The 21,829-nt window shown below is 41.6% G+C and overlaps 1 protein-coding gene across 1 annotated transcript in view; it reads left to right on the forward strand.

Annotated features, from left to right (window-relative positions):
* The window catches only part of TEX14 (testis expressed 14, intercellular bridge forming factor), a 78,368-nt gene that overhangs the window by 54,594 nt on the left and 1,945 nt on the right, over positions 1-21,829 (forward strand). Inside the window, exons 10-14 of the mRNA XM_075263118.1 lie at positions 6,217-6,395; positions 13,472-13,623; positions 17,815-18,005; positions 19,005-19,079; positions 20,919-21,018. Of these exons, the coding sequence (XP_075119219.1) occupies positions 6,217-6,395; positions 13,472-13,623; positions 17,815-18,005; positions 19,005-19,079; positions 20,919-21,018 (697 nt within the window). The remainder of the gene's footprint in view (positions 1-6,216; positions 6,396-13,471; positions 13,624-17,814; positions 18,006-19,004; positions 19,080-20,918; positions 21,019-21,829) is intronic.

Consider the following 21,829-nt stretch of genomic DNA (forward strand, 5'->3'; position numbering starts at 1 on the left):
GGCGGGGACGGCACACCGGGAGAAGTAGTGACGGCTAGGGACGGCATAGCGAGGTGCCGCAGTTGCCATCAGGTCCAGGAAGGCGGGAGTTTCAACAAGCCGGAACGCCAACATCTCCTGGGCCAGCAGTTTAGCGATGTTGGCGTTCAAGGCTTGCGCGTGTGGGTGGTTAGCAGTGTATTTCTGCCGCCGCTCCAATGTCTGAGAGATGGTGGGTTGTTGTAAAGAAGCGCCTGATGGTGCCTTTGATGGTGCAGGAGAAGGAGATAAGACAGGAACAGGGGAGGATGAGGGAGAAGTCAACAAAGTGGCGGAGGCAGATGAAGTGGTGTCCTGGCTCGTCCTCTGGAGTGCATCGCCAGCACAGTCAGCAGTGGCAGAGGCAGAGGCAGTGGCAGTGGCGTGAACGGCAGGCGGCCTTTGTCCTGCCGTTGCTGCCTGCCACTGATTCCAGTGCTTGGATTCCAAATGACGGCACATTGAAGTGGTGGACAGGTTGCTCTTCTCAGAGCCCCTAATCAATTTCGAGAGGCAAATTGTGCAGACAACACTATATCTGTCCTCGGCGCATTCCTTGAAAAAACTCCACACCTTCGAGAAACGTGCCCTCGAGGTGGGAGTTTTTCGGGGCTGGGTACGAACTGGAACATCTTGGGAGATTCCGGGTGTGGCCTGGCTTTGCCTAAGCTGCTGACCTCTGCCTCTGCCTCTAGCTACCCTTTTTGGTGCTGCACCTGCCTCAACATCCACACTACTTTCCCCGCTTGACATCCCCCCTGTCCAGGTCGGGTCAGTGTCCTCATCATCCACCGCTTCCTCTTCCAACTCCTGTCTCATCTCCTCCTCCCGCACAATGCGCCGGTCAACTGGATGCCCTGACGGCAACTGCGTCACATCATCGTCGATGAGGGTGGGTTGCTGGTCATCCACCACCAAATCGAACGGAGATGGAGGAGACTCTAGTGTTTGAGCATCTGGACACAGATGCTCCTCTGTTAGGTTCGTGGAATCATGACGTGGAGAGGCAGGTTGAGGGACAATGAAAGGAGCGGAGAACAGCTCTGGGGAGCAGGGACAGTTGGGGTTATTGTTCTGTGAAGCTTGGGAATTTTGGGAGGAAGGAGGACAAGACTGTTGGGTAATAGGAGGAGAGGAGGCAGAGTCTGACTGGCTGCTGGACAATGTGCTGTAAGCGTTCTCTGACAGCCATTGCAAGACCTGTTCCTGGTTCTCGGGCCTACTAAGGTTTGTACCCTGCAGTTTAGTTAATGTGGCAAGCAACCCTGGCACTGTGGAGTGGCGCAATGCTTGCTGCCCCACAGGAGTAGGCACGGGACGCCCTGTGGCTTCACTGCTACCTTGCTCCCCAGAACCATTCCCACGGCCTCGTCCACGTCCCTTTCCGGGAGCCTTGCGCATTTTGAATTCCCAGTTAGAAATTGGCACTATATACCAGTAGCAAAAATTGTGGGTGCACGTAACCCCAATATATTCTTTGAATTCCCAGTCAGACAATGGCACTATATACCAGTAGCAAGAAATGAGGGTATTTATAACCCCAATATATTCTTTGAATTCCCAGTCAGACAATGGCACTATATACCAGTAGCAAGAAATGAGGGTATTTGTAACCCCAATATATTCTTTGAATTACCAGTCAGAAACTGGCACTATATGGCAGTAGCAAGAAATGAGGGTATTTGTAACCCCAATATATTCTTTGAATTACCAGTCAGAAACTGGCACTATATGGCAGTAGCAAGAAATGAGGGTATTTGTAACCCCAATATATTCTTTGAATTCCCAGTCAGACAATGACACTATATACCAGTAGCAAGAAATGAGGGTATTTGTAACCCCAATATATTCTTTGAATTCCCAGTCAGACAATGGCACTATATACCAGTAGCAAGAAATGAGGGTATTTGTAACCCCAATATATTCTTTGAATTCCCAGTCAGACAATGGCACTATATACCAGTAGCAAAAATTGTGGGTGCACGTAACCCCAATATATTCTTTGAATTACCAGTCAGAAACTGGCACTATATGGCAGTAGCAAGAAATGAGGGTATTTGTAACCCCAATATATTCTTTGAATTCCCAGTCAGACAATGGCACTATATACCAGTAGCAAGAAATGAGGGTATTTATAACCCCAATATATTCTTTGAATTCCCAGTCAGACAATGGCACTATATACCAGTAGCAAGAAATGAGGGTATTTATAACCCCAATATATTCTTTGAATTACCAGTCAGAAACTGGCACTATATGGCAGTAGCAAGAAATGAGGGTATTTGTAACCCCAATATATTCTTTGAATTCCCAGTCAGACAATGGCACTATATACCAGTAGCAAGAAATGAGGGTATTTGTAACCCCAATATATTCTTTGAATTCCCAGTCAGACAATGGCACTATATACCAGTAGCAAGAAATGAGGGTATTTGTAACCCCAATATATTCTTTGAATTCCCAGTCAGACAATGGCACTATATACCAGTAGCAAGAAATGAGGGTATTTATAACCCCAATATATTCTTTGAATTACCAGTCAGAAACTGGCACTATATGGCAGTAGCAAGAAATGAGGGTATTTGTAACCCCAATATATTCTTTGAATTCCCAGTCAGACAATGGCACTATATGGCAGTAGCAAGAAATGAGGGTATTTGTAACCCCAATATATTCTTTGAATTCCCAGTCAGACAATGGCACTATATACCAGTAGCAAGAAATGAGGGTATTTATAACCCCAATATATTCTTTGAATTCCCAGTCAGACAATGGCACTATATACCAGTAGCAAAAATTGTGGGTGCATGTAACCCCAATATATTCTTTGAATTACCAGTCAGAAACTGGCACTATATGGCAGTAGCAAGAAATGAGGGTATTTGTAACCCCAATATATTCTTTGAATTCCCAGTCAGACAATGGCACTATATACCAGTAGCAAGAAATGAGGGTATTTATAACCCCAATATATTCTTTGAATTACCAGTCAGACAATGGCACTATATGGCAGTAGCAAGAAATGAGGGTATTTATAACCCCAATATATTCTTTGAATTACCAGTCAGAAACTGGCACTATATGGCAGTAGCAAGAAATGAGGGTATTTATAACCCCAATATATTCTTTGAATTCCCAGTCAGACAATGGCACTATATACCAGTAGCAAGAAATGAGGGTATTTGTAACCCCAATATATTCTTTGAATTACCAGTCAGAAACTGGCACTATATGGCAGTAGCAAGAAATGAGGGTATTTGTAACCCCAATATATTCTTTGAATTACCAGTCAGACAATGGCACTGTATACCAGTAGCAAGAAATGAGGGTATTTATAACCCCAATATATTCTTTGAATTCCCAGTCAGACAATGGCACTATATACCAGTAGCAAAAATTGTGGGTGCACGTAACCCCAATATATTCTTTGAATTCCCAGTCAGACAATGGCACTATATACCAGTAGCAAGAAATGAGGGTATTTATAACCCCAATATATTCTTTGAATTCCCAGTCAGACAATGGCACTATATACCAGTAGCAAGAAATGAGGGTATTTGTAACCCCAATATATTCTTTGAATTACCAGTCAGATACTGGCACTATATGGCAGTAGCAAGAAATGAGGGTATTTGTAACCCCAATATATTCTTTGAATTACCAGTCAGAAACTGGCACTATATGGCAGTAGCAAGAAATGAGGGTATTTGTAACCCCAATATATTCTTTGAATTCCCAGTCAGACAATGACACTATATACCAGTAGCAAGAAATGAGGGTATTTGTAACCCCAATATATTCTTTGAATTCCCAGTCAGACAATGGCACTATATACCAGTAGCAAGAAATGAGGGTATTTGTAACCCCAATATATTCTTTGAATTCCCAGTCAGACAATGGCACTATATACCAGTAGCAAAAATTGTGGGTGCACGTAACCCCAATATATTCTTTGAATTACCAGTCAGAAACTGGCACTATATGGCAGTAGCAAGAAATGAGGGTATTTGTAACCCCAATATATTCTTTGAATTCCCAGTCAGACAATGGCACTATATACCAGTAGCAAGAAATGAGGGTATTTATAACCCCAATATATTCTTTGAATTCCCAGTCAGACAATGGCACTATATACCAGTAGCAAGAAATGAGGGTATTTATAACCCCAATATATTCTTTGAATTACCAGTCAGAAACTGGCACTATATGGCAGTAGCAAGAAATGAGGGTATTTGTAACCCCAATATATTCTTTGAATTCCCAGTCAGACAATGGCACTATATACCAGTAGCAAGAAATGAGGGTATTTGTAACCCCAATATATTCTTTGAATTCCCAGTCAGACAATGGCACTATATACCAGTAGCAAGAAATGAGGGTATTTGTAACCCCAATATATTCTTTGAATTCCCAGTCAGACAATGGCACTATATACCAGTAGCAAGAAATGAGGGTATTTATAACCCCAATATATTCTTTGAATTACCAGTCAGAAACTGGCACTATATGGCAGTAGCAGGAAATGAGGGTATTTGTAACCCCAATATATTCTTTGAATTCCCAGTCAGACAATGGCACTATATGGCAGTAGCAAGAAATGAGGGTATTTGTAACCCCAATATATTCTTTGAATTCCCAGTCAGACAATGGCACTATATACCAGTAGCAAGAAATGAGGGTATTTATAACCCCAATATATTCTTTGAATTCCCAGTCAGACAATGGCACTATATACCAGTAGCAAAAATTGTGGGTGCATGTAACCCCAATATATTCTTTGAATTACCAGTCAGAAACTGGCACTATATGGCAGTAGCAAGAAATGAGGGTATTTGTAACCCCAATATATTCTTTGAATTCCCAGTCAGACAATGGCACTATATACCAGTAGCAAGAAATGAGGGTATTTATAACCCCAATATATTCTTTGAATTCCCAGTCAGACACTGGCACTATATGGCAGTAGCAAGAAATGAGGGTATTTATAACCCCAATATATTCTTTGAATTCCCAGTCAGACAATGGCACTGTATACCAGTAGTAAAAATTGTGGGTGCACGTAACCCCAATATATTCTTTGAATTCCCAGTCAGACACTGGCACTATATGGCAGTAGCAAGAAATGAGGGTATTTGTATTCCCAATATATTCTTTGAATTCCCAGTCAGACAATGGCACTGTATACCAGTAGTAAAAATTGTGGGTGTATATAGCCCCAATTCTATTGCTAGGGGACTTGCAGGGTATTTCTGGGGTGAAGGTGGGGGGGCACACCGTTGGAACGGGTATCGGGGTATATATCGGGTATACGGGAATACACTGACAGTGTATTCCATTCAGGATCCTGGGAAAGCTGGGTTGCGGCGATTGAGCCCGTCAGTGCCACGTTACACTGACAAGCTTCTCCCTGGAATTGAAGTTATATGTAAGCCCAATATATTCTTTGAATTCCCAGTGAGACAATGGCACTATATGGCAGTAGCAAAAATAGTGGGTGTATATAGCCCCAATTCTATTGCTAGGGGACTTGCAGGGTATTTCTGGGGTGAAGGTGGGGGGGCACACCGTTGGAACGGGTATCGGGGGTATATATCGGGTATACGGGAATACACTGACAGTGTATTCCATTCAGGATCCTGGGAAAGCTGGGTTGCTGCTCCCTGGAATTTAGCTCTAATAAGAGCTGTTGGTTGTCTTCTCCTTCCTATCCTAGCCTGTCCCTGCCTACCCAGAATCTAAGCCCTAGCTAACTGGACGGAAACCTCCGTCCCCGGTGAATTGCAAGCTCAGAATGACGCGAAGCTGGGCGTCGCTGTTCTTTTAAATTAGAGGTCACATGTTTTCGGCAGCCAATGGGTTTTGCCTACTTTTTTCAACGTCACCGGTGTCGTAGTTCCTGTCCCACCTACCCTGCGCTGTTATTGGAGCAAAAAAGGCGCCAGGGAAGGTGGGAGGGGAATCGAGTAATGGCGCACTTTACCACGCGGTGTTCGATTCGATTCGAACATGCCGAACAGCCTAATATCCGATCGAACATGAGTTCGATAGAACACTGTTCGCTCATCTCTAGTTACTATAAATCAGTTGTTTCTATAATATGGCCACCAGAATATACTAGCATAGATGTGCAATTCTAACTGCTATATTAGCTGGCAGCTTTTCTGTATTGTTAATCTTGATGTTTTCTGAAACTTTCAGCGCTCAGAATACCCAATATTGCATTTGGGAACTATAGTTCACATACTCCTTCAGATGATTGAAGCTCTCGTATTTCTTCACTGGCGTGGATTCGTCCATCGTTCTTTTTCCTCTCATGCTATTCAGATTGTATCAGCAGGCAGAGCAAAGATAAGCAACTTTGAATACATGATAGAAAGGTAAAGACCATTTCTCAAGCCCACATTCTTATATTTGTCCATGATTTGTTATTGTATAGTGTTATATTTTTTTTATTTTGTGTTTATAGATGTAAAGTCTGCTTTTGCAGTAGGGTTGCCATATATTCAGGTAACATACAAGTCTGAAACATCCTTAACTCATCATTTCACCAATTATTTGTTTAATATTTATTAATTATTTAAAACCCACAACATTAATCCCTGCAAATTGTCTTAATAAATACCAACAAGGACAACATTACAATAGCCAGTATCTACTGTCATAGTAAAAACTATGTCCATTTCATCCTCTTACAAATAAGTTCTATTCCGCATATCCTCCACCACTTCCTCAGTTACCCCACAATTCATCAAAAAACTTATCCAATCACAGCGAAAGTCCCTTATTATTCCATATCTATTCATCCGATAATTACATCCATATTTACTCTTTAATTTGTCTGATAAGTTCAACCATTTCTTTTTATAATCCATAACAGATTTACACGCATTTTCTTCTACTACCACCTCCTCCCTCACTTCACCCACCTATCCAATCACTTCTTGTTCTTCAGTTACTAGATCTTCTGACTATGGTTTCTTCAGTGGATTCATTCGAAGACTCCTCTACTTGGCTCCAGTATCTAAATTTTTGAACTCTATCTTCTCCACCATTTCTTCTTTAACAAACAACTAGTGCTTCCTCTTTCACTATAAATTTTCTCCTCAAATTTTCTTTTTCCCTCCCAACAGGAGAAACCAACTTTTCCATCAATATTTATCACACCAGTTACCAAATCTCTATTTTCTTCTTTTAACCACACAGAAAACCTCCTCTTCTCATTCCAGACTTTATTCAGGGACAATTTTTCAAACTTCACATAAATGGCAAACTTTTTAACAAAGCATACCAATTCTATTGAAGGATCATCCATAGAAACAACTAGACACAGAAGATAACATAGACACATTTCTCTTGACCTATAAGACAACTTCCTCATGCCAACAGACAAAAGCCCTCACGAATTCCTCCCTCAAGGTCATATCAGAAGATTTCATCAAGTAATTATCTTGCATATACACAGTACCTTCAGGCTCGATCTTCAAAATATCACCAAGAATCCAGAAAACATAATCCTCTTTCCAAGTCTCCAACTTCACCTCCTTATTCAGGGAAAAACAAAGACAATTCCTTTTATTTCTCAGATCCAATCCAATCTGCTCAAATCTAGAATCAACATACCACAGCTATGCATGGCATGAGTAGGTGATCGCCTCCCATTGCCCCGGGATTTAACCTCCTCCCTAATAGCAACAGGGAGGCGAAGACCCAGCTATATACTGGGCTTATCCCCCCAGACCAAGGAGAAGGGTACCCGGGGCACCTTCCAGCCAAGACCAAATGCAGAACCGTCAAATCCCACACCCACTCTCAGCCAAAAGGCCGAGAAGCATAAATGCTCTTACTTATTTGCTGTCCTGTGAGTATTGTATTCTCATTGTGGTAAGATATTTATGTTATCATATAAAAGTCTGCACTTGCGCTGCGCAGCACTGCACTACACTGAATGTTGGCCATTTGAAGACTGATTGGAAATAAATTTGCAACCTTGATGGTCTGAGTGCAATTTAGTAGTGGTCAACCAGGCTTGTTTTCTCAGGAGAGTCATGCTGAGACTCTTTAACCCTTTCCCTCTGGAGGAATTTTTATGATTTTCATTTTTGATTCCACGTCTTATAAAACCCATAACTTTTTTATATTTCTGTTCACAGAGCCATATGAAGTCTTAATGTTTGCAGGTCAAATTGTTCTTCATAATGGTACAATTTAATATTCTATGAAATACACTCACCGGCCACTTTATTAGGTACACCTGTCCAACTGCTCGTTAACACTTAATTTCTAATCAGCCAATCACATGGCGGCAACTCAGTGCATTTAGGCATGTAGACATGGTCAAGACAATCTCCTGCAGTTCAAACCGAGCATCAGTATGGGGAAGAAAGGTGATTTGAGTGCCTTTGAACATGGCATGGTTGTTGGTGCCAGAAGGGCTGGTCTGAGTATTTCAGAAACTGCTGATCTACTGGGATTTTCACGCACAACCATCTCTAGGGTTTACAGAGAATGGTCCGAAAAAGAAAAAACATCCAGTGAGCGGCAGTTCTGTGGGCGGAAATGCGTTGTTGATGCCAGAGGTCAGAGGAGAATGGCCAGACTGGTTCGAGCTGATAGAAAGGCAACAGTGACTCAAATAGCCACCCGTTACAACCAAGGTAGCCAGAAGAGCATCTCTGAACGCACAGTACGTCGAACTTTGAGGCAGATGGGCTACAGCAGCAGAAGACCACACCGGGTGCCACTCCTTTCAGCTAAGAACAGGAAACTGAGGCTACAATTTGCACAAGCTCATCGAAATTGGACAATTGAAGATTGGAAAAACGTTGCCTGGTCTGATGAGTCTCGATTTCCGCTGCGACATTCGGATGGTAGGGTCAGAATTTGGCGTCAACAACATGAAAGCATGGATCCATCCTGCCTTGTATCAACGGTTCAGGCTGGTGGTGGTGGTGTCATGGTGTGGGGAATATTTTCTTGGCACTCTTTGGGCCCCTTGGTACCAATTGAGCATCGTTGCAACGCCAAAGCCTACCTGAGTATTGTTGCTGACCATGTCCATCCCTTTATGACCACAATGTACCAACATCTGATGGCTACTTTCAGCAGGATAATGCGCCATGTCATAAAGCTGGAATCATCTCAGACTGGTTTCTTGAACATGATAATGAGTTCACTGTACTCCAATGGCCTCCACAGTCACCAGATCTCAATCCAATAGAGCATTTTTGGGATGTGGTGGAATGGGAGATTCGCATCATGGATGTGCAGCCGACAAATCTGCGGCAACTGTGTGATGCCATCATGTCAATATGGACCAAAATCTCTGAGGAATGCTTCCAGCACCTTGTTGAATCTATGCCACGAAGAATTGAGGCAGTTCTGAAGGCAAAAGGGGGTCCAACCCGTTACTAGCATGGTGTACCTAATAAAGTGGCCGGTGAGTGTATACTGGAAATCTGGACCAAAAAATTCAGAATGCGGTGGAATTGGAGAAAAACTGCATTTGTGCGACTTTCTTACGGGCACTGTTTTTACAGCGTTCACTGTGCTACCAAAATGACTTGTGTCCTGTAATCTGTGTTTTGGTATGATTCTGGGGATACTGAATTTAGTTACATTTTAACCCCTTAACAAAAATCCTAAACTTTGCAAAAAGAAAAATTCTGACACCCAGAACTTTTTTTTTTGGAATTTCTGTGTACAGCATGGCATAGGGCATCTTGTTTTTTTGCAGGGTTAGATATACTTTTTAGTTATAACATTTTAAGGAATGTCTATTGCTTTATCAGGCGAAATAGCGAACAGTCTGCAGCACTGGCTTTTTTGGACACAGGGACACCTAAAGTATATGTTTCACAGCCGTTTTTTTACTTTTTTACTTTTATATGTACTCTAAGGAAAAGGGAGTGATTAAAATTTTTAACTCTCTTTAATTTTATATTTTTACTTTCTTTTCTTTCTTTTTTTTTATACTCTATTGATTAGACCCCCTAGGGGTCTTAGGCTCCAGTGGATCTGATTAGAGATGAGCGAGTACTGTTCAGATCAGCCGATCCGAACAGCACGCTCGCATAGAAATGAATGGACGTATCCGGCACGCAGGGGGTTAAGCGGCCGGCCGCCGTCAAAGTGGAAGTACCAGGTGCATCCATTCATTTCTATGGAGCGTGCTGTTCGGATCGGCTGATCCGAACAGTACTCGCTCATCTCTAGATCTGATCACTAATGCAATGCATTGCAAAATTCTGGCACTTCTATTGCAAGCTGCATAGAGCAACCTGTATTAGAATTACATGCCAGACAAGCCTGGGAGCCTTCAATAGATTCCCAGCTGTCATGGCAACAGATTGCCAGCGATCCTCCTCAAAATATTGGTGCCTATGCACTGCTGGGAAAACGGCGCCTCGGTCAGCTTTGACCAAGGTATCGGGGGCCTTAATGCCTGCAATCAGTGTGGGCACTGATTATGGGCAATAGCACCGTATTTATACTGTATAATACGGCTATGGTGACCACTCAGCTCCTAAGCAGCCGCCATATTTAAATATACATGCACTGTAATATTACAACCAATGACGGGAAAGGGCTCAAGAATAAATATTATCCTTTTTTTTGTTTGTAAATACATAGGTCAGGTGAATTTAAGAAACTTTGTAATATATCTTTATTATGGAGAGGAAAGTGCTATCTCCTCTTTTCAGCCCGATTGCCTTGCTGGCAAATTGCATAGTTCACTGAGAGATCATTGTATACTGAACACAGGCTGCAGGAAATGGAGAAGGAAGCAAAATGAATGAAAATAAGAGAAAAATTGGCATTGTGGAGCAGATAACAGTAAAATTTCTCTCTCACCAGAGGTTTATTTATATCTATAGTGCCCACTCCTGTGTTATTTGAGCTCTATTGTCTCACTTGAGGCTAGGTTCACAATTGTGTCGGGTTCTCTCACTGAGAGCCTGTTGGCTAAAATAGCGGTTGCCTGTGGATACCATAGACTATAACAGGATCCGCTGGGTGTCTGTCGGGTTTCCACTATTTTGGTATTGAAACCGGCGAAGAGAAAAGTCCTCCATGCAAGACTTTTCTCTCCACCAATTTCCGGCGAAATATGTAGCAGAGGGTCCAATGAAGATGTAAACCTATCCGAAGATAGATTTCTCAGTGAATTAACCCCTTCCCGACATGCGCCGTAATAGTACGGCGCATGTCGGGTCTGTAACTATGGCGACCGCCCGGGAGCCGGACGGCCGTCATAGCCGCCGGGTGTCTACTGCTTTAAGCAGTAGACAACCGGCTCTGATGCCTCCGATCGGTCCCCGGAGCGATCGGAGGCATTAACCCCTCCGGCGCCGCTGTCAAAGGCGCCGGAGGCGCCATTTTGGCCGGGATCGCCGGCTCCTGGAGCATGCTCCAGGGCTGACGTCCCGTTGCCATGACAGCCGGGAGCCTTGTACAGGCTCCCAGGCTTGTCTGCAAATCCTCTCTTTTGCAGGCTGGTCTATGCAGCCTGCAAAAGAAAGGATGCTTTTTTGCAATGCATTAGCATTGTAATGCATTGCATTAGTGATCAGACCCCCTGGGGTTCAACACCCCTAGGGGGTCTAATAAATGCAAAAAAAAAAAAAAAGTTAAAAAAAAATATAAAAAGAATTAAAAGTTCAAATCACCCCCCTTTCCCTAGAACACATATAAAAGTAGTTAAAAACTGTGAAACATATACATGTTAGGTATCCCCGCGTCCGAAATCGCCCGCTCTACAAATCTATAAAACTATTTTTCCTGTTCGGTAAACGCCGTAGCGGGAAAAATAGTCGAAAGTGCCAAACCGCCGTTTTTTCACTGTTTTGATTCTGATAAAAATTTGAATAAAAAGTGATCAAAGCAATAACATTTCCCGAAAATGGTAGAACTAAAAAGTACACCCGACCCTGCAAAAAAAGACGCCCTATGCATCCCCGTACACTTACGTATAAAAAAGTTACGGCCGTCGGAATATGGCGACTTTTAGAAAAAAAATTTTTTAACACAGTTTTGGAATTTTTTTTAGGGGTCAAAATGTAAATCAAACCATATAAATTTGGTATCCCTGGAACTGTACCGAAACACAGAATATAGGGATGTCATTTTGGCTGCACAGTGAACGCCGTAAAACCAAAGCCCATAAGAAAGTCGCAGAAATGCATTTTTTCTTCAAATCCACCCCATTCAGAATTTTTTTCCTGCTTCCCAGTACATTATATAGAATAATTAATGGTAGCATCATGAAGAAAAATTTGTCCCGCAATAACTAAGACCTCATATGGCTCTGGGAGCGGAGACATAAAAAAGTTATGGGGTTTAGAAGGAGGGGAGTCAAAAACGAAAATCAAAAAATGCCATCGGCGGGAAGGGGTTAAGCAGTTTACCAAGCAGTAGAGATGCTGATAACAGCAGATAGTAGCATGTTCTGCAGATAGCACATATTACAAAGTTTGTAATATTGACCTGAACTATTCAGTTACAAAAATAAATGGTGTCGTTTTAAAGCAAAGCTTCACAATTTTAGAATAAGGTAGAACTATGCCACAGGGACCAGCATATTGAAATTTGTAGTTATCTCCCCTCCAGTCGCTCATTGTGACTCTTAGCTAATTTGCATACAGACTTCAGAGGGGATTTCTATAGGTAAATAGTCAGGGAAAGCTGAAAAGGAGATTTCAAACCTTACATGACTTTGCTGTGGATGCTGACTCCCCCAACATTCACGCCAAAAATAATAAGAAGCATGTTCATCTTACTTAAGCGTATTTCCCATTAACACTGGAATAGGGAACACCATTCTTATAGTACTTCTGATTATACATCAGCTTTTCAGAAATGAATAGTACAGATGAATATAAGAAACTTTGTCATATTTTTTTTTTTTTTATTAAAGATGTATGTTTTCTTCTTCACTTATCAGGCTGAATTAATTTATACATAAAAGTCTATGGAGGAGGGCTAGAGGCTGCTGAAATAGACACACAAATATCTGCAGCTGCTAAGCTCTGCTACACTGTGAGTGAGAGAGCTGTTTTGACACTGCTATCTTTCAAGATAATAGTCTACAATGACAGGAAAATTAGGTAAAAAAAATCAGCTAGCCGAAGCTGCATCCTTATCACCCTACCATCTCCATAGACTTCTGTGTGTTAAGCAAATATGGAGACAGATTCTATACAGGCAGTCATTGTGAGGATAAGAAGGTGAAGCGAAACCTTCTAGGGAATCTCATTCCCTTAATAAGATTTATTGCAGTTTCTTACAGTCACCCAGACTATTCATTTATAAAAGTTTATTTTAGAATTGAAGGTACAGTTTAATAAATTCACTCCTTTCTTTTCCTTGGAAAAAAAAATCATTTTATTTATCTAGACATGTCTAATTATATAATGAACCCATAAGGTATTATTTTATTCTTTTGCTTGTCTTCCAGCAAAGATAACAAAAAGTGTGATGGCATCATTCATTTCCCAATACCTAAACAGTTGTATTGCTGGTCATCTCCTGAAGTAGTTGCAGGAAAAGCCGGAAGTATAAAGTCTGACCTTTACAGTTTTTGTGCAGTCATGCAAGAAAGTTTAACAGGTACATTGATCTATGTTTGTTTTCCCTGACAAGTTATAACAAACTTCATTTGTAGCTTATATAACTATGATGTATTACAAGTCTAGAGCTAAACACAGCAGGGTAAATTTCATCACAAGTTTCCTAAATACATTGATGTACAATATTGAGGTCAGGACAAACTTTTTTGGTTTTAGATATTTAGATAAGACACATATTATCATATTTGATGTCATTGGACTCTCTAACATCAGGCTGAATGTGAAAGTGGTGTTCAGGTTTACTTGTGACATGGAACAACTATATTACAGGTAGTCCTCGACTTATGACGTTGATCCGTTCTTACGCGGCTTCGTAAAGCGAATATCTACGTAAGTCGGAAACATACCATACGGCGCCGCATAGGAATGGATCAACGTGATTTAGTGTGCAGCTGCTCGGAACCGAGGAAGACTGTACCATATACAGTACAGTACAGTCTTCCTCGGTTCCGAGCTGCTGCACACTAAGTTACGTACTGTACAGGGAGAGCTGGCAGCTTGCATTTATGCGGGAGCTTACTTTTTCTCATAGGAATACATTGGCCAGCGTTGATTGGCCAGTGTACAGCATTCGGCCGATCAACGCTGGCCAGGAGGCGGAGTCTAATACCGGACCACAATGGAGACTGCTGTGGTCCGATCTTAGACTACGCCTCCTCACAGACGAGCCTCCAGCAGAACCAGCGTTGATTGGCCGAATGCTGTACACTGGCCAAGCAACGCTGGCCAATGCATTCCTATGAGAAAAAGTAAGCTCCCTCGTAACAGCAAGCTGCCAGCTCTCCTGACTAGGAAAGACGAGCCTGCTGCAGAACCAGCGTTGATTTGCCGCAGGCTCGTCCTTGATAGTCGGGATTGCTGGCAGCTTTCTGTTACAAGGGAGCTTTACTTTTTAGCTCATCTCTAGTCGTAACCACGAAACGTTGTAACCCGAGACCGTCGTAACCCGAGGACAACCTGTAGTCTCCTGTCACAGTTCAGGATCAAGCTATAAGTGTGATAGCACTACTCAGAGTGAAGGAGCACATGGCGCTATCAAACTCACTACATAAATTAATGGACTTCAGGCACAAAGTTCCTCAGCTTGTTCCTTAACAGCCAATGACGTACATATACGTAAGTTACAAAGGGTTGTATGGAGAGGGCTCAGGATCTGAAGCACTGTGTAATAGAGGAGCAGCAACTTTACATTACTGCCCTTGAGATTCAAGTCCCCAAGGAGGTCTGAAAAGAAAAGTAAAAAACAAACCAACAAGTTTTTTAAAATATACAATAAACAAAAAAAATTAAAATCACACCTCTTTCTCTAGATTACATATAAAGCATATATAAACAAAAATAAACAAACATATTAGGTATCTCTTGGTCCAAGAGATCAAGACTTTGCCTCCTAAAAGATTGGTTAAAAATAATAAGAATGCTGGACATTCTCCAAAATGGTATCAATACAAACTACATCTAGTCCCCCATTTAAAGACACCTTAACCTGCTTTGTTCACTGAAATATTAAAAAGTTAAGGATGTTGGACTATGGTGAAGAAACTGGCTACCAGCTTCCTAGTAAATTATACAGAGCATTAAATGGTGCCATTATGAAGTACAATGTGTCCTGCAAAAAATAAGCCATAATGTGACTAGTAAAAAATAAACTATAATGTGACTAGTAAAAAAAATAAGCCATAATTTGACTTGTAAACAATAAGCCATAAGTTGACTAGTAAAAAATAAGCCATAATATTACTAGTAAAAAATAAGCCATAATGTAAAATGAAAAACGTTATGGCTCTTGAAATGAGGGGATGAAAAACAGAAATGAGAAGAGGTTAATGGACTGCAGGCACAAAGACTAGATCTTTACACGCTAATTTATGTGGCCTCAAAGGACCTAAAGACCCTTAAAGGTGTTGTCCAGGAGAAATAGTTTTTGGCAACGAGGCTGGGGAGATGAAGAAATAAAAACAAAGTCCCATACTCACCTGTCCCTGGTGCTGTACTGTCTCTTAAAGTGGTCCGGTCCCACCGCTCTCAGGGTCTAGTTCCAGTGGAAGTCCTTGACACATGTGACCACTAAGCCCTAACAGCTTAAGGAAAGGATATGGTATATCACAGGTGATGTATGTGAGTGACGCCCCTGCTCCATTCCTTACGTCAGAAGAAGAACCTGGGCGCCATTGGATCAGACGGTGGTGGGAGACACCGGAGCACCAGGAACAGTCAAGTATGTTTTTTTTTATTTTCTACCTTCCCCATTCTAATAAGAAGTATATAAAAGGATAAATCATGTTCTATGCAAAACTCATAATTCAAATGAGAACTTTAAAGTACAACGGAGCATCCGATCCTGATGTTAAAGTAGCTAGACCAGACAAGCCATTTAAATGATGTGAATTATTTACTTTTTTAGGTCATTTTGTTTGTTTCTTTTATATATATACAGTTAGGGCCAGAAATATTTGGACAATGACACAATTTTCGCGAGTTGGGCTCTGCATGCCACCACATTGGTTTTGAAATGAAACCTCTACAACAGAATTCAAGTGCAGATTGTAACATTTAATTTGAAGGGTTGAACAAAAATATCTGATAGAAAATGTAGGAATTGTACACATTTCTTTACAAACACTCCACATTTTAGGAGCTCAAAAGTAATTGGACAAATAAACATAACCCAAACAAAATATTTTTATTTTCAATATTTTGTTGCGAATCCTTTGGAGGCAATCACTGCCTTAAGTCTGGAACCCATGGACATCACCAAACACTGGGTTTCCTCCTTCTTAATGCTTTGCCAGGCCTTTACAGCTGCAGCCTTCAGGTCTTGCTTGTTTGTGGGTCTTTCCGCCTTAAGTCTGGATTTGAGCAAGTGAAATGCATGCTCAATTGGTTTAAGATCTGGTGATTGACTTGGCCATTGCAGAATGTTCCACTTTTTTGCACTCATGAACTCCTGGGTAGCTTTGGCTGTATGCTTGGGGTCATTGTCCATCTGTACTATGAAGCGCCGTCCGATCAACTTGGCAGCATTTGGCTGAATCTGGGCTGAAAGTATATCCCGGTACACTTCAGAATTCATCCAGCTACTCTTGTCTGCTGTTATGTCATCAATAAACACAAGTGACCCAGTGCCATTGAAAGCCATGCATGCTCATGCCATCACGTTGCCTCCACCATGTTTTACAGAGGATGTGGTGTGCCTTGGATCATGTGCAGTTCCCTTTCTTCTCCAAACTTTTTTCTTCCCATCATTCTGGTACAGGTTGATCTTTGTCTCATCCGTCCATAGAATACTTTTCCAGAACTGAGCTGGCTTCTTGAGGTGTTTTTTAGCAAATTTAACTCTGGCCTGTCTATTTTTGGAATTGATGAATGGTTTGCATCTAGATGTGAGCCCTTTGTATTTACTTTCATGGAGTCTTCTCTTTACTGTTGACTTAGAGACAGATACACCTACTTCACTGAGAGTGTTCTGGACTTCAGTTTGTGTTGTGAACGGGTTTTTCTTAACCAAAGAAAGTATGCAGAGATCATCCACCACTGTTGTTATCCGTGGACGCCCAGGCCTTTTTGAGTTCCCAAGCTCACCAGTCAATTCCTTTTTTCTTAGAATGTACCTGACTGTTGATTTTGCTACTCCAAGCATGTCTGCTATCTCTCTGATGGATTTTTTCTTTTTTTTTCAGCCTCAGGATGTTCTGCTTCACCTCAATTGAGAGTTCCTTTGAGCGCATGTTGTCTGGTCACAGCAACAGCTTCCAAATGCAAAACCACACACCTGGAATCAACCCCAGACCTTTTAACTACTTCATTGATTACAGGTTTACGAGGGAGATGCCTTCAGAGTTAATTGCAGCCCTTAGAGTCCATTGTCCAATTACTTTTGGTCCCTTGAAAAAGAGGAGGCTATGCATTACAGAGCTATGATTCCTAAACATTTCTCCGATTTGGATGTGGAAACTCTCATATTGCAGCTGGGAGTGTGCACTTTCAGCCCATATTATATATATAATTGTATTTCTGAACATGTTTTAGTAAACAGCTAAAATAACAAAACTTGTGTCACTGTCCAAATATTTCTGGCCCTAACTGTATATATATATATATATATATATATATATATATATATATATATATATTCTCTGTGCTAAACTTTCTAATTATTCTTACTGTTTAGATTCTCTACCATGGAACGGGTTAGATGGTGACGCAGTTAAAGATTCCATGAAGTCAGGACATTACTTGACTGCTGATCCAACTCTTCCTGAACCTTATTATTCTATAGTCAGCACTGGAATTCAGGCAAATCCTGAGCAACGGACAACGCAGCTTCAGGATATTGGATATTTACTGAAGAATGATATTAAGGTAGTTGGATTATAAACTTCAGAGCACCCCTTCAGACACTCTGTGCATCAGAGGTTTAGAACTGTTAATTGGTGGGGGTCCCAGACATCAGATTCCCATAAGTCTGATTTTGATGACCTATCATTAGGATAACTATTTTTGGCCTGGAAAACCCCTTTAGGTCGGAGCCCCACATGGCAGAAACTCCATGAAAAAAATTGTGGCATTGTCCACCCAGTGGAAAAATACACACAGCTGACACGCTGCGATTTCCAAAACAATCGCAGTTTTGGAAATCGCGTCATGTTAATAATACGTATAGGCAAACCGCTGACATTTCCATAAGTAGAATTGAAGCAGAAAGTCCACAGAGGAAACCTGAGCCAAAACCAAGAATGGCTATACAAGGAATAGGAAAAATAAAGGAGCCTCTTATACTTCTCCCTTCTACTCAATCCCGACCTGGCTTTGGCTGAAAAAAACGCAGGAAAATCTGCAGCAAAAAAAGCTGCTGGGTTTCTGATCCCAACTAACAGTTTAGGCTAGAGCTCCACAGTTATATACAATACTGTGAAAACGTATTTGTCCCTTACAGATTTCTTGTGTTTTTGAATTTTTGTCACGTTTATACTTCAGATTATCAAACAAATTTCAATATTATACAAAGATAACCTCCGGAAATGCAAAATGCAGTTTTTCAATGATGATTTAATTTATTAAGGAGAAAAGCTATCCAAATCAAATGACCCTATGTGAAAAAGTAATTGCCCCCTAAACCTAATAACTGGTTGTGCCATCCTTGGTGGCAACGACTGCATCATGTGTTTGCGATAACTGGTTATGAGTCTTTTACATCTCTTGGGTGAAATTTTGGCTCACACTTCTTGTCAGAATTTTTTTCATTCAGCCACATTGGAGGATTTTTGAAAATGAACGGCCAGTTTAAGGTCATGTCACAGCATCTCAATTGGAATTAAATCTGAACTAGGCACCCCCAAAACCTTTGTTTTGTTTTTTCAGCCATTCAGAGGTGGGCTTATCAGTGTGCTTCAGTTCATTGTCCAGCTCCAGAATCCAAGCATGCTTGAACTTAAGGTCACAAACTGACGGCCAGACATTCTCCTTCAGGATTTTCTGGTATAGAGCAGATTTCATCAATAAAGGGAAGTCTTCCAGGTCCTGAAGCAGCATTACAGTCCCAGACCATCTTACTTCCACCATGTTTGACTGTCGGAAGGATGTTCTTATTCTGAGATGCTGTTTTAGTTTTATGGGAGCGTTCACACTACTGTCAGTGTCCGACAGCTAGTGTCCGCTGATAATGTTCGTGCAAAATCTTGTGCGGACATTAGCAACGGACACTAGCTGTGTCCGTGACATTTTGCATTGACAACAAAAACCTACATGTCGGGTTTAGCTCTCCGCTTGAAAAGTCGGACATCTTTGGGAACGGACAGTTAAGGACACCCACGGACAGTAAAAGAACGCACCTGATGTCCATTTAAATCAATGCAAAATCTCACGGACACAGCTAGTGTCCGATGCTAATGTCCGCACAAGATTTTGCATGGACATTAGCAGCGGACACCTGCCTTCGGACACCGACGGTAGTGTGAACGCCCCCTAAGCCAGATGTAATGGAATGCATACCTACCTGAATGTTCCACTTTTGTCTCAGTCTGCAGAATATTTTACCACAAGTCTTGGGGATTATCAAGATGTTTTTGACACTCATGGAACTAACCCTTGGATACCATTTTTCCCTGTCTCTTTCTTAGGGAGCGTTCACACTACCGTCGGTGTCCGACATGTAGTGTCCGCTCCTAGTGTCCGCTCAAAATCTGTCACGGACACTAGGAGCGGACACTAGATGTGTCCGTGACACCTGTCATTCACTTGAATGGGCATCGGGTGCGTTCTTTTGCACTCCGTGCCCGTCCTTCCCTGTCCGTTTGTAAAGATGTCTGACTTTTCAAGTGGCCAGAAAAACCCGACATGCAGGGTTTTTCTGTCCGCTTGAGAAGTCGGACATCTTCTCTTGCGGACAGGGAAGGACGGGCACGGAGTGCAAAAGAACGCACCCGATGCCCATTCAAGTGAATGACAGGTGTCACGGACACATCTAGTGTCCGCTCCTAGTGTCCGTGACAGATTTTGAGCGGACACTAGGAGCGGACACTACATGTCGGACACCGACAGTAGTGTGAACGCCCCCTTATTAAATAATAAATATTGACCCCCAACTGAGGCAAGTGAAGCCTGCTGCCTTTCAGATATTCTTGGTTCTCTGTTGAACTCCTGGAGCAGTCATCGATTTGGAGCAATTTTGTTGGCCAGCCACTCCTCGGAAGGTTCACCACTGTTCCTCTTCCATGTTTTCTCCATTTATGGATAATAGCTCTCACTGTAGTTAACTAGACCCCCAAAGCCTTAGAAATAGCTTTTTAACCTTTTCCAGACTGATAGATGTCAATGACTTTGTTTCTCATCTGTTCCTGAATTTATTTATATCAGGACATAATGTGTTGCTTTTTGAGATCTTTTAACCTACTTTATGTTGTTAGATAATTTTTTCACATAGGACCAGGTTGTTTGGGATAGCTTTTTTCTCTTAATAAATGAAATAATCATTTAGAAACTGCTTTTGGTATTCACCCTGGTTATCTTTGTCTGATATACAAATTTGTTTGATCGTCTGAAACATTTAAGGGTGACAAATGTTCAAAAGCTAGGTAAATCTGTAAGGGGGCAAATACGTTTTCACAACACTGTAGAGTCAACCGTTACCGCATTACCTGTGACCACCATCTGAGGGAAAGGTCCCTGTAGGGCAGAGGTCTTACTATAGTGTTCATTAGTAATATTCCATTGTTCTGTATTTGTGCACTTGCTACATTACTCTAAACAAGTTGTAATGAATGGTTTTACCTACAGAACTTCCTTGACAAAGTCCCTTGTACAGAACATGCTCCCATGGTTGTTGAGGCAGGAAGAGATATGAAAGTGTATTGTACAGGGCAACAAATTCTACCAGGTACTTTTTTATAGTATCTTACTTATTATAGTTATTTATGTTTTTTTTAAATAATACATTAAAAAATTCATTTTGTAAAATGTTGCAGAATATGTTGGCGCTATATAAATAAAATGTATTATTATTGTTATTATTCAAAAAAATAATTTAATAAGCATACAGGTGGCTTTGGTATAAGATTATTTATTGGAGTTGTTTAGGAATTGGAGCAAGCCCTCAGGAGGCCAGGGGAGATATAAAATAAGAAAACTAAAGCTTACTCAGGGCGGGTTCACACCTGCGCTAGGTCTCCGCTTTCAGGTTTCTGTCTTCTGCCTGAGAAACTGGACTGGAGACGGAAACCAGCAGTCACTTTTCAAACCCATTCATTTGAATGGGTTTGCAGAGTGTCCACCCGTGAGCACCTGTGAGCGTCTTCTGGTCTCCGCGGCGAATCCATTTTTTTTTAACAAGACACAAAGTCGGACATGCAGGACTTTGTGTCCGGTTAAAAAACCAAAAAACGGTTTCACCGTTTAGAACCACAAAACGCTCACGGGCGGACACTGACTGCCGGGTTTCTATCTCCTGTCGACAGAAGACGTACACCCACAAAGCGGAGAGCTGTGAACCCGCCCTTATCTGTGCCCAGATGCTAGAATTCCTCAGCCTCACATGACTGCTGAGACCAATTAGTGACTTTAGTGATTGCTTGCAAAGAATTTGTGACGCGTGTCAGTGATGAGGCCACGGATTGGTCTCAGCCGTCATGTGAGGCAAGTACTTCTGATATTAAAGCACCAAGACCAAACAGATGAACAGATTGCTGGGG

Source organism: Leptodactylus fuscus, chromosome 2 (genome assembly GCF_031893055.1).
Source record: "Leptodactylus fuscus isolate aLepFus1 chromosome 2, aLepFus1.hap2, whole genome shotgun sequence".
In the NCBI taxonomy this organism is placed as follows: domain Eukaryota; kingdom Metazoa; phylum Chordata; class Amphibia; order Anura; family Leptodactylidae; genus Leptodactylus; species Leptodactylus fuscus.